This window comes from Vespa velutina, chromosome 7, assembly GCF_912470025.1.
Source record: "Vespa velutina chromosome 7, iVesVel2.1, whole genome shotgun sequence".
Lineage (NCBI taxonomy): Eukaryota > Metazoa > Arthropoda > Insecta > Hymenoptera > Vespidae > Vespa > Vespa velutina.
Window position 1 is genome coordinate 4,517,528 of NC_062194.1, and position 14,001 is coordinate 4,531,528.

General features: G+C 31.6%; 2 protein-coding genes across 7 annotated transcripts in view; both read right to left on the bottom strand.

Moving 5' to 3' along the window:
• LOC124950659 (solute carrier organic anion transporter family member 74D) overlaps window positions 1-7,881 on the bottom strand; it is a 9,860-nt gene extending 1,979 nt beyond the window's left edge. Inside the window, exons 1-7 of one of the 4 annotated variants that reach the window (XM_047497646.1) lie at window positions 6,970-7,881; window positions 4,023-4,216; window positions 1,938-2,363; window positions 1,164-1,399; window positions 794-1,073; window positions 504-699; window positions 1-251 (exon numbers count right to left, since the gene is read on the bottom strand). The exon at window positions 1-251 is cut by the window's left edge and continues 354 nt beyond it. In XM_047497646.1, the coding sequence (XP_047353602.1) occupies window positions 1-251; window positions 504-699; window positions 794-1,073; window positions 1,164-1,399; window positions 1,938-2,363; window positions 4,023-4,203 (1,570 nt within the window). In that variant the 5' untranslated portion in view covers window positions 4,204-4,216; window positions 6,970-7,881. Of the gene's footprint in view, window positions 252-503; window positions 700-793; window positions 1,074-1,163; window positions 1,400-1,937; window positions 2,364-4,022; window positions 4,217-5,894; window positions 6,026-6,795 lie in introns of those variants that run through there. The other 3 variants (XM_047497643.1, XM_047497644.1, XM_047497645.1) reach the window with 3 other exon arrangements.
• Window positions 7,882-10,187: 2,306 nt separating this feature from the next.
• LOC124950797 (RNA-binding protein 24-B-like) overlaps window positions 10,188-14,001 on the bottom strand; it is a 36,422-nt gene continuing 32,608 nt past the window's right edge. For all 3 annotated transcript variants that reach the window (XM_047498108.1, XM_047498106.1, XM_047498109.1), the window contains exons 5-6: window positions 13,066-13,280; window positions 10,188-11,725 (exon numbers count right to left, since the gene is read on the bottom strand). In XM_047498108.1, coding sequence (XP_047354064.1) covers window positions 11,574-11,725; window positions 13,066-13,280 — 367 coding nt within the window. In that variant the 3' untranslated portion in view covers window positions 10,188-11,573. The remainder of the gene's footprint in view (window positions 11,726-13,065; window positions 13,281-14,001) is intronic.

Consider the following 14,001-nt stretch of genomic DNA (forward strand, 5'->3'; position numbering starts at 1 on the left):
CATCAAGTGCCTGGAGTTTGTTTTCAAAGTAACCTTCTTCATCTTTGTTCTCGTCCAATCGATCATTCACACAACTAAGCTTTATCGACGGTACGCAACTGCAGTTACCAAATTCCTTGTCGTCTACTATCGTACGGCATCCTGCGTGACAGGCTGAGAAGAAGGTCGTTTTCGAGGGCTCGTGACAAACCGGTGCATATTTAACGTATTCGCAATTGCACGCAGCGTTGCAATTGGACGTTAAATTCATTCTGTCGAACGTATATAATCATTTTAAAATTTTTACCTTAGTTCAGCTAATTAATAATTGATTTTCTTGAATTATCGAAATTGTATTCTCAAACGAAATATTTTAATAAAACTTTTTAGAACGATCTTAACTGTTGTATATGAGAATGCATATAATTTTTTTTTCTTTTTCTTTCAAATGCATTTTTTGCTCGAGTAAAATTATTCTCTCACGAATTCATATCTTTCGGGAAAGTAATCGAGGACGTACTCACTGCATAGTCTTAAGATCGACTCCTTCGATTCCTACATCGGAACATCCGAGAAAAATAAAAGAAATTTGTCCTGCGACGAAGCAAACACCAACGAGAACGTTCCAAGCTAGCAATGGTCTAGGACCTGGCTTGAATTTACTTATCACCAATCCTGATAATAAAAATCCTAATACCATGCCCACCAAAGATATTGGGCCTAGAACAATTGTGATTACGTTAATATGATATTAAAATTATTTATTCATAGAAAAAAAAAAAAAAAAGAAAAAATAATAATGAAGATTACTTGCCGGCAATAACCGTGCCGCCAGCGGCTGAGGTATTATACTGCACTTCGAGATATTTTGCTAAGAACGTGATATAGGCGGATGCACCGAGAACGTAAAATACGCCACTGAGATTGTTACAAGTGAGCAACCAGTTTGTTAATAGTCGTTTCATGGCAGCTGGAAATTCTCGCATGGTCGGCACGTGTTCTTGCTTCAACGAGTTCGTCGATCTTATCGACAACGACGATCTCGTCGATTTTTCTTGAAGGGCCAGTTCCAATTTCAATGGTAACTCACCGTTCTATACATAGAGAATGGGAGAAAATAAAGGATGTTATCGATTAGTAAGAAAAACATTAAATGAGGTTAAAGTATTCTCATTTTCTCTCACGTTTTTCAACGTATTACGTGGCCTTGGAAGATCTCGTGGAAACATGGCGATCAGTATGGCGAACATTCCCATGGTAACGCCTAAAATGATCCATCCCAACCACCAAGCACCCAACCACCGTGGATCCTTCTTCGTTATAACGGGATGAAGGGTTGGATCGATGTAAAGGCTCAAGCAACCGTATCCCAGTAGAAAACCAATCGCTGGTCCCACCGTACGAAGGGCGAACGTGAAACCTAAATGAAAATTTCAAATATTTCCAATCTCATCTTTTCAGTTATACTTAATATTTATCTATTTTTTTCCTTTTGATAATTCGATCATTAGATTACACGTATATCATATCAAAAATTACACGAGAATAAAAGATAAGGGAAGAAATAAACACTAACATATTTTCATCTATGTGCTCGTTAGAAATAAAAGAAATTATTTGTTAATATTATATAAATAAAAATTATCTTCTTAAAAAAAAAAAAGAATCTCGAACGACATTCTCTATCGATGATAAATTATTTATCGATTCTGATAAGCTAATGTTCAATTGTTGAGATAGATATTAATTATCTCGTTAGATATTAATTTAAATATTATTACGAAATAATGTATAAACTACGGGAATTTTTTTTTTCTCATAAATTCAATATAAATATATCGTCTATAGTCATTATTGATTTTAAAGAAAAATTTTATTTGAGTAAAAAACAAATATATATATATATATATATATATATATATATATATATATATATATATAAACAATAAAATATTCACCTAACAGCATAGGAGTATTTTTTTTCTTCGTGTTATCGTCCAAATACGTTTGACCAAGTCCATAATAAAGAGTAGTGCCAATTCCAAGGATGAATTGAGAGAGAAAGACAAGTAAACGGGGAAGAAGACTAACATCTAAAAGAGCTTCGTCATCGCAATGTTCCGGCTCGTTTGTTCGTGGACAAATTGCAATGTCTCTTGGCACTGTTGTTGCATTCAATAACGTCTGATCCAGGTATTCCTTCGTCAAAGCCATCGCGTCTCTTCCAGGACCAAATATGAAGTGTGGAAGTGCGAGAACCAGGCAGGATAAGGCACTTAAACCAACACCCACTGCGATCCATCTTGGACGGTGACCAGAACCACCATAATATGTCAAAATCAGCGAGAGAATTTGTGAAATCTCATTTCCTGATAATATCAAACCTGTAACGTAATATCCAATAAGAAAGATGTATCTATTTTTTCATAATTGCTTTTGCTTTCTCTCTCTCCTCTTTTTTTTTTCTTTTTTTATTATAATTATTATTATTAATTTTCACTAATATCATGTTCGATTCAAAGTCCAAATAGTAAAACAGGTTTTATAAGATTTTTTTACGTATGCATTTCTTTATATACAATAATAAATAAATTTTATATGTAAGCTGAAAGATAATACATAGGGTGTCCCCTTTCAAACAGATTATAAAATCATTAAAACCTATAATTACGTAAGTCCTATACACGCAGTAATAAAGCGCTAATACTTTCGCTTGATTATATAATATTTATTAAAGGAAAAAAAAAAAAAAAAAAAAAAAAATCAACTACCAAGGAATATAAATATCAATGTAATACTCTGAAATGGTCCACATGTATTTAACGTTTACGATTCGATCGGTCATTAAAATGTTAAAAACTTCTGGCTGCGAATGACTTTAAGTGACGAACGACGACATTTCTTAGCTCTACGAATGTTTCGTGTCCCCTCGCTAGAAGATGTCGTTTTATGAGTAACGACAAAGCTCTCACGTAACACACACACACACACACACACATACATATATGTATATATGTATATGTGTGTATGTATGCACGTCAGTGTTGCAAAACATGTACACAGTTAGTCCATCTAACGACAGATTTCTCACTTCTGTGATTGCTATATATATATATATATATATATGTATAGAAAGAGAGAGAGAGAGGGGGGGGGGAGGGAGAGAGAGAGACTTACCTACTAGACGAACACATACACATATGTAAGCATATATATGAATAATCTTCAAATGCATTGCTCGAGCATATGTTCAAATGAAAACGTAAGTACTTAAATGCATGCACATTCAGCATGAAAATACATTCGTTAGTTGACTTTAGATGGATAGGTAAGACAGAAATAATAGATACAAAACGTTTTTCGTACGGCATGGATTGGATTTAATCAACTCTTTAAGAGAAGTTCGCAAATTATTATGTCTTTTCGTACGATACAAGTGGTACATCGGACCGAAGGAATAAAACCAAAGCCAGCGAAAGACCCTCGGTTTAGCTTGAATTAGATAAGTGGAGGTCCGCACGATATCGGATGTACCGTCTTGTAAAAGTAAAACGAGGATTATAACGCGGGAATGGATCTTCGGTTTTAATGGCTCTTCAAAAACTTGATTATAATATCTCAATTGATTCTGATATTAATATCTTGTTTAAAAACTTCAATTTTTTTTATATACGAATCCATTCGATGATATATATAAATTAATTCAATTGAAATTGAAAAACAATAGCATCGATCGTATTTTAAGTATCAAAGTTTTTTACATTATTACAAAATATAGATCAATTAATAAATCAATTAATCGTAGACTTTTATTGTTACGACTAATAACGATACTTTAATTTACAAGGTTACCGTGTGTATGCATATGTAAAATTGTAAGGTGATTAGTAATTTTGGAAAAATGAAAAAAGAAACAAGAAACTCATCAGAAAATTATCAGATTATTACAATTGGAATATTTACCTACATTTTGAACATTGTAATTTATTATGCATTAATTGTCTTGCTCCTGTTTTTATTTTTTTATTGAATTTACGACTTACCTGTCGTACGACTGGGTATCTTAAACCTCTTTTCCAAGGTCGTGAGAGTGACGACGATATAAATGAAAGCCATAGCTTGCACGGTACCCAAGAGACCGTAGACAGCTATGAAATTCTTAGGAGTAGCTCGATCTCGTAGCCATTTGGGATAAATCCCGAATATTCCGCAACCGTTGCTCATCCCTTTAACGTCGCTGAAAAATATTACGTTTCAAATTTCATAGATCAAAAGTTATCATAATACAACGATATATGTCTATCTATTTATCTATGTATGTATGTGATAATAATGAATGACTTACATAATTAATTTATAATGATAAAGCCGTAACGATAACGAAATGAGACTTACGTTATGTGTTAATTTTTAATGACTTTCGTTATAATATTTCATTATCAAAAATGAAAAAAATGTAATAAACATAAAAAACGAAATAAACTAAAAATTAGGACATGAAACATAACTTATAATTATATCTATGTATATATATATATATATATATATATATATATATATATATGTATATATATATATATATATATGTATATATTACGCGTAGATTTTTTTCTATACATACATATTACATAAGTTATTTTTCACATTATTTTATACGATTTACAAATACTTATAATCAATTAAATTAAAGACTTATCAGATAATTCGCAAACATATAATTGCATTTATGATAGATATACATATTATGATATATTTATTTATAAAATGGATTAAAAATTCAATATATCGATATGAAATTGTCGATGAAGACGTCAATGAAAACTCGAGATGAAGAAATCCGTGGCTTATCTATTAAGATCACGTAACGATCGATGTTTTTATCTTTCACAGATTAATCCATATAATTATACGTATTACGAATGAAATAACGCGCGAATGTTGTCGGCTTTTCAATTTAATTCTCCTTTTTCTATTCTTTTCTTTTTCTATACGAATTTGAAATTTACATAATTTTATTTTAAAGACGTACACGCTTTTCAGATTATCGTAAATGTCATACTGATTAACTTCAACTCGATTCTACTATCTTTATTTAGGTCGTAGATTTTCCACGTGATTCTCACAAATAAAATATGCTAAGTAACGTATTTACGTTAAACAAAGAGATATTCATGTGAGCATCAAAAATGATACGATTAAAATTATCATTTCGCGGAAGGAGTATAAACCAATGAAGATTAAATTGAATTTAAGAGAACTTAAACAATTCTTTATCGGTCTTGACCGTGATATAGATAATACTGAAAAATATTTTGCATTATTTCATTCCGCGTATTTAATATCTAGATCGAAAGAGAAGTTAGACTTGTTCCGTTAAAAGACAATTAACTTCCGCGACTCTGATTACGATCGTCGTACTGCAATTTGCAAAAATTGCTCGGAATCATTCGCCTACGAGCTTCTATCATCTCGCTTGTTAATGAAAAACAGAATAGAATATATAATAATGTTAATAGATAAAGATAAAGCGTAACTATATATATATATATATATATATATATATAAATACTATTAATGGTAGATTTCTCTCATTATCAATGATTTGTGTTTCAATGATAGATAATGAAACAAAATACGATTTATTTGAAGAACGAATTCAAAGAAGAAATAAAATTATTATCGAACTAGAGCAATGAACTTAATCGTGAAGGAAAAAAGAAAAAAATATATATATATAAATATGTATATATATATATAAGATCGAATTTATACGATATTAAAAGAAGAAATAAGAATATAAAGAGTTAGACTTGTAAGATTTACATATTGAAGACGGAAGGAGTCGGTTTTCGCGTGAATTGTCAAGCGACAAGAACTACGCTCTATAGGATGTATATGTACATGTGTACACCTACCTGAGACGCAAACTTACGTAATTGGAATCGCAACGAGCGAGCAGAGATTTTCATTGGCGACGATCAACTATCGCGCCAACGTGCACTTTCGAACGCTTCCGCCTTGTGATAAGTGAGATTCTTGAACGAAACTAACGGGAAAGCTATCACCGAATTTCAACAAGAATAACGAAATCTTTTCTTATCAATTTACGTAAATAAATGTACTGTAGATAAGATCATTACTGCACAAAGATTATTTTCTTTTTTCTTGAGCGACTTAAATCGAAGATTTATACGAAATGAGAGAAGAAAAGAAACAGAAAAAGAAAAAGAAAAGAAAAAAAAAGAAAAAGAAAAAGAAAAAGAAGAACAATAAAACGAAAGGAAGAAATTGCAAAGATTACAACGACGACGAAAAAAAAAAAAAAAGAAAAAAGAAAGAAGAAAAGGAAAAAAATAAAAAGAAATGAGAATACCGCGAGTAATCCAAGTACACACGGCTTACCCAACGAACTGACGTGTATATTGAGATAGGAGACAGCTGACAGGTATCATCGATACGAAACGAAATTGAAACGCTTTATAAGGATAACAATATCGATATATACTTTACCGCAGTCAACGATGATCGGTTCCAGTCGGTTTAAATGATCATGATTGAGCAAATCGAAATTTGAAAAATATCGGGTAAGACGTTTATTAGATAATCTATTCGAATGTTTTGACAATAATGAGAAAGAGATTGATTCGATATGAAAATACATATGTACAATGTAATATACGTGAAGGAAGGCAATAGAAAGAGAAAGGATAAAAAGGGAAATATAAAAAGAAAAATGAAAACAAGAAGAAAGAAACGATGATAACGAGAGGAAGGTTAATAGAAACACGTGAGATAAATATAATCTCGGTCTCTCACCTTGACCTTAAATTACTGGCTTCTGCATGGACTCTCCGAAAAGGAAAGGACTTCCAGGGTCGCGAGTTTCCTTAGATCGCGATCCACGAGTCTTTTCCTTCGTGCACGTTAAATTTTACTTTGCCTTCCTCCCTTCCTCCCCCTTTCTCTTTCTCTGTCTGTTTGTCTGTCTACCTGTTTGTCTGCCTGTCTCTCTGTCTCTCTCTCTCTCTCTCTCTCTCTCTCTCTCCCTCTCTTTCTCTCTCTTTCTCTTGTGTTTAGTGCTCTGCCGGTTTAGTTATAAAAAAGACAGACGAAGATAGAGAGAAAGAGAGAGAGAGAAAAAAGATCCCGAGGCCCCAAGAGCGTTCCAGTTTGCACTGATAATCGCGGGATTACTGAGCTCGTTCTCGTTTGTGTCAATGGTAATGCTCTCCTACTACTATTGCCCCATCAAATCGAATGATAAGCGGTACGTCATTCAAAGGACGCTTTGAATGAAATGCACTAGTGCTGACATCTCATCAGATAACATACACGTTGACGACTATGACCATTCGAATCATTACAGAGCGCGCTATTACTCTCGTGGTTGTGATCCGAGCTAATTGGTCGATCGTAGACAACACGTGGAGATCTTATTTTAGACATATCGATTTTTTTTTTTTTTTTCGATAAAAATCGATTTTCTTGTGAAAAATGCGAATGATACAACGGCTATAAGTTATGCAAGTTTTTCTCTTTACGATCACTATTACAAATTGAATCATCTAACTTCGTCAAACTTTTTTCATTAGACAGAGATTTAAACATTTAAATGGGAATATCTGTGTAAAATGAGGCTTTCCTTTTTTTTCTTTTTCTTTTTCTTTTTCTTTTTCCTTAATAAAGATTGATCTCAAGACAATACTTCTTCTTTTTTTTTTTTTTTTATCGGTATAATTATCTTTTCAAAATTTTACCTTTCAATCAATTCTATACCATTTTCGCGATTATAAGAAAAGATATTTATTATTGTTCCTATTCAAATGCTTTATCATGTATAGAAAGAAAAATTATAAGCTGAGCCTTCGAAGTTTCTTTGAATTCTTGGAGATGTCGGAGTCTTGCTGTTCATTGACGACATCAGCTGTTGAATACGATGGAAAAAGGATATATATGAATATATGAATGTATGTGCGTGTGTATGTGTATTTGTGTAGATCCATAATTATATTAAAACTTTCGAATATTCAAGTTTATTAAAAATAAAGATAATAAATTTTCGCGTAAAAATTATTGCGAACACGAAGATGACGTACGTATATTAGGTACGTAAATAGAATAAAGAAAATCTAAATTTAATAATTCTTTTAATTTTTTTTTTTTTTTTTTTTTTTTTTTTTTTTTTTTTTTTTTTTTAATATCACTTCGATAATTTCAAGTGAAAATAACTTGTATGTAAATACATCCTCGTATATTTATTAGAAAAGTTCATTGGAAAACAATAGGATCTATGAACGTTTTGCAAAATTTTTACGTTGAAAAATGTTGAACGTTTCGCGTGTATGCCATTCGAGAGGAAGAAAGTGATCGGAGACGAGTTCCTTCGTGCGGAAAATACGAGCGGTTATTTTTGTCCGGTTCTTACGCGGAGATGGTTGGTAACTGCCGTAGGGAGGAGAGTAGAAGAGGAAGATGAGAAGGAGAAGACGGTCCATTCGTTCTACTCTCGTGCACGCTCCAATATATCATCCTGCGCAGCATCCAGTGTAGACCGAACGAGAGAAAGAGAGAGCTACGGGATTATCTTTAGTTACGAAAAACGACGAGATCGTGTTTCGTTCGAAAACTGACGTCGAACTCCATTTGTTTTTATCTCTTTTTCTCTCTATCTATCTATCTCTGTCTCTATCTCTGTCTCTATCTTTGTCTCTCTTTCCCTTTCTCTCTCTTTTTCTTTCCTTTCTCCATTTGAAAATAAAAGATTTCATTCCTTTACGGAATGGACAAAAAATCAACTAGCCGAAGGGAAACAAATAATATTGAATTGATTCATAAATAAATACCATTATACAGGTAATAAATTTATGACAATGAAACGATACTTATTTATGTCTCAACTTGATAATTGTAATATGCAAAATAATAAAGCTAATAATACGTATTACAAATTTGATATATATTATATGAAATGATCCAATAGTAAAGAAAATATGAGAATAACAATGATGGATAAATAAAAGAAAAAGAACATGATGCAATAAAAAAAAAAAAAAAAAATTAACAACATCTCATCGACTTCTTTTAGAGGTAATATATTTGTTTTCCGATTTTTTTTTTTTTTGTAACCTATCAATATATCGTATAATAATTAATATTAATAAAGATAACAGACGATATATATTACAGTTGTCGATTCTAAGCGTGTAAGAATATTCAAGAAAAGATCGTTCGTACGTAGCAACGACGAAAGATCTATTCTCGCTCATGGCCTTTTTCTCTTTCGTTATTTCCTCTTTTTCTACTAGTCGTCGATGGAAGCTACTTCTATGGGGTTTTTTTTTCTTTCTTTCTTTCTTTCTTTCTTTCTTTATTTTGTTTTTATCTTTAACTTTTGTCTGAGCAAATTTCTAACTATCTCGTTTGGAACACTCGTTCCCGCTAGAACGTGCGCGTGTACATTATAATTTTTCGTCGTTAAGTACATAATCATCGATGATTGATAAAAATAAAAATAATATAACCAATAATTATAATACGATTAATAATAAATGAGACAATAATAATAATAATAATAATAATAATAATAATAATAATAATAATAATAATAATAATAATAATAATATAATAATAAAATAATATATAATAATAATAAAATAATAAACTGACAATAATAAAGGGCAATAATAATAATAATAATAATAATAATAATGATAATAATAATAATAATAATAATAATAATAATAATAATAATAATAATAATAATGATAATTATTAAGAATTAATAATGATGGTAATATATAATATTAATTTATTTGTTTACTATCTTAATCAGTTGATTACGATATGCAATACTTGATAATATTGAGCTGCCCCTAAACCCCCCACCCCCCCACCCTCATCCCCAAAATTCCTAACGACATCTCGTCATTCTCCGCAACTTCTTACAAAACTTTTGGTTCTTCCCTTTACGTTTATGTATGTATTAACTTTCTACTTAAAAGTCTACAGAATCGAGTTAACCTTGTATCTAAGGTCTCGAAAGATTTAGGACTAGACATCCTCTTGTGTCTCATACATAGCTCGATTTCGAATGTAATCATTATAGTTTTGTTGTTGAATCTTTCACTTGCATTTTGTTTTGGCGTAGACGGGCCAATAACGTTCACGTCGAACGACGATATCGCTTTCTTTACAAATTACTGACTAGCTTCTAGCTGTTAAAACTATACGCGTTTGTGCTTAGTTTTATAAGGCACCGAACTAAAGGTTAACAAATCTCGTTTCTTGCTCTTTTTCTTTTCCCTTGTTTTTTTTTTTCTTTTTTTATTTTGTTTTATTTTATTTTATTTTTTTTTTTTTATTCCTTCTTCAATCAATCATTATGTCTTTAGATACGACGAAAATTTGGTCTGATTTATTTCTCTTTGTTTCTTCTCTCTATCTATTTCTCTATCGCATATGATGATTTCAACAGCGTCGTTCCTTTCTTCTATCATTAAATGAAAATAAATGTTTTTCATATTCTGTACTAAGATAAGGCCACACGAATAAGACACTTTAATTATTCTTTGTCATTTACGAAGACATTCTATGAAGGGCGTTCCCCATATATCATTTTATTATTATCTAAAATCATCTATAACTTTCGTGACAGGAACGTTCGTACGATCGAGTTACAACAGACGACTCGCCATTTTTGTTTTAACAAAGATAGAACAACTTTATGAATAAAATGTCGTGTCGACGTAGAAAATCCCTTGAAAGATTGTTGTTTCTTTACTTTTTTCTTTTTATTTATTTCTTTTTTTTTTTTTTGGAATTTCCTAATAGATCCAAAAAAAAATCGCGAAGTATCAAGGGACGTCGACATTATGATTAAAAACACTATTCTCTCTCGCTCTCTCTCTCTCTCTCTCTCTCTCTCTCTCGTTCTCTCTCTCGCTCTCGCTCTCTCCCACTCTCACTACTTACATGCACGAATAAATAAAAATATGTGTCTAAACTATGCGATTAAACAATCGCTCGTCGTACTTGTCCTCTGCTCATTAAGCGAGAACCTTCCAAGAATCTAATACAAACGTACGCATGTACGTTTTTCGGTACAATATCAATTACGATCAACACGAAAGTTCGCTTTTTATTTAAAAAAAAAAAAAAAAAAAAAAAAAAAATTGAAAAGAAATTGACTTAGAAGAGGGTGAAAATATATATATATGCGTATATGTATGTATATATATATATATATATATATATATATATATATATATATATATGTAGCGAACACGAGTGATAAGATAGTCATTCGATGATTTCGAAGACAAACAACGTTTAAAATATTTAGTGAAAAATCATTCGAAGGAATTCTTTTCTCTTTCTTTTTCTCATTTATTTTATATCCATAATAAAATGATCCTTCGATAACTCTCACTTTCCACCCCCTTCCCTTATTAATTCTATACTAAAAAAAAAAAAAAAAGAAACAAACGACAATCGTTAATCGTCGAAATCGTCGCGCCGAGACGATCCTCGATAAAAAAAAAAAAAAAGAAAAAGAAAAACGATTCTCATTTTTGGCAAGACTTCGTGTTCCTTTCCTATTGTAATCTTGCTTCCTGAGGCGTTGTTTGATACGGTAATCCTGGGAAAGCGGCACCCGCCGTTGCAGCAGCAGCAGCAGCAGGCAAACCTGCTGCACCTGGCAATGTTGCATATGTATATGGCGTCACGTAACCTGCCGCTGCGTTTACTGAAAAAGTTACAACAAAATTTTCTTATTTCTTTGCAAAGAGTTTCATGTTTGTTTACAAATATTAATGAGGAAATATTGTATAAATTATACGATACATTTTTTAAACAAAATTAAAAAAAAAAAAAAAAAAAAAAAAAAGAAAGAAAGACAAAGCAATTTCGAATCTATTATTTTAATTATCCGATATGCGTATCTAAAATTGATAAGTGTTTGTCTAAACATAGAAACGAACTACTATCATCACCATTACCAGCACTATCACTATCATCATCACCGATATCATCATTGACTACTAGTACAATTACCATCGTCGTCATCGTCGTCATCATCATCATAAACATCATAGAACAGTTTAACGATACAGTAGCGAACATGTTTCTTTGACCACAAAGCGAAATAAAAGAAACTGTAAATACAAATACGGAACAAGGACATTATAAACATCTCAATATATATATGATATATTGATAAACATATACTAAATATATATATCAATACAGACAAATATCCTTTTTCTACGCATGAACATATATATACATATATATATAGATCAGCTTTATCAGACTTCATTATAATTATGAATGAATCAGTTTCTAATATAAAATGAAAAGTCGATAAAAAAGACAATATGACAACAAAAACGCATCAGAGACATAAATTTACTACGAATTCGAATATTAAATATACCATACGTTTTTCGCAAGTGCTGTTAATCTGGAGAGAAGACTGCAAATTTGATAAAATATATGATCGATCAGTCCTTGGTTGAAGTGCCATATCATTGATAGGAACGCAGCCAAAAGTGTTGTCACAAATATTGCTAAAATCGTGGTCAAAACTGACGTTTATCTGTGAATAATGCTGTTGGTAATACTTGCAATTTTGTCGATATAAATAAGCTAGGCGTTCTAAATAGAATATGTAATGTTGGTAATTCTGATAATCTAGGCATGCTAGATAATCCAAGTGATTTAGGTAAATTTCATGTTTTATGTGTGCTAGAAAATCTAAATATTTTAGGTAAGCTATGTAGTCTGAGTCATTTAGATCGTCCTTGTCATCGAAGGAATCATTTTGATCTTGATGCTTATCATAAGAATTATCAAATTCTTTATCATAGAAATCATGATGCTTATAACAGTGATGACAATAGTGATCGCAGTAATCATAGCTATCATAATCGTAGTGATTTTGGTGACATAGATGATCTTGATGATCTTGCTGATCTTGCTGATCTTGGTGATCTTGCTGATCTTGCTGATCTTGCTGATTATAATAATCGTAGTAATGATAGATTGCGATGAAATCTTTCCTCTCCTCAAGATTTTCCAACGTACCAGCAGCAGCAGCGCTGGTGTATGGATAGGCCTCTGCAAAATTGTAGGAAGTACCCGGATAGGTGGCAGCCGCTGCCGCTACATTCTGATAATCGTAAAATTGCGTAGCTGCAACTGCGGCTGCGTGGCTCAACTGTGTCGCCGGAAGTGGTACCAAGCCGCCTGGCGCCGCTGCGGCCAGATAAGGAGACTGGTAAACGTAGCTCGGTGGTACTCTGAAACGTGAAAACGATCGTTGGTAAGGTGTTCAACATTTTTATATCCAGCTTTCTTGAAAACACAACGAGAACTGCCGCTCTCCGATCATCATCGAATTTTGAAAATCAAAAAATAAGTAAGGATAACTTGGAAATTTATTTTTTATGTAGTCAAAAAATTTACTTATAGGTTTTGTTTCAAACCTTGAAAATTGAAATAATATTTGAATTAATTCCCATCATTTATATATAATATAGATCAATTTTTCAAAGATATTAGCAATTCTGTTCAAAATCCAAATAAAAAAATCATTTATTCATTTTATTTAAAATCTTTTTCAATTTTCGAGATCAAAGTTTAACTGAGGATGTTCAAGAAAATACAATGGTTTTATATATATATATATATATATATATATATATATATATATATATATATATATATCACAAAATTTGAAAAATAACCAGAGTACGGCCGTTTTCAGAACAACAACACTTCCTTCTTTGATAGGATTCAATGGACAGGAAAATGCGAGTTACCCCGGTGCTAGGTTTATGGCTACTGGCTTATTACTGGGTGCTTTATTATCAAAGACGTGCGTGCACTCTAAGTATACGATCGAAAATCAAAGTTTTGTTACCGTAACCTACTAATCGGTATAAGATAATAAATATTCGCAGCACGTCGACAAATGGTCGATATTAATATGAATACTTATTAAACATAAAAAATTAATGA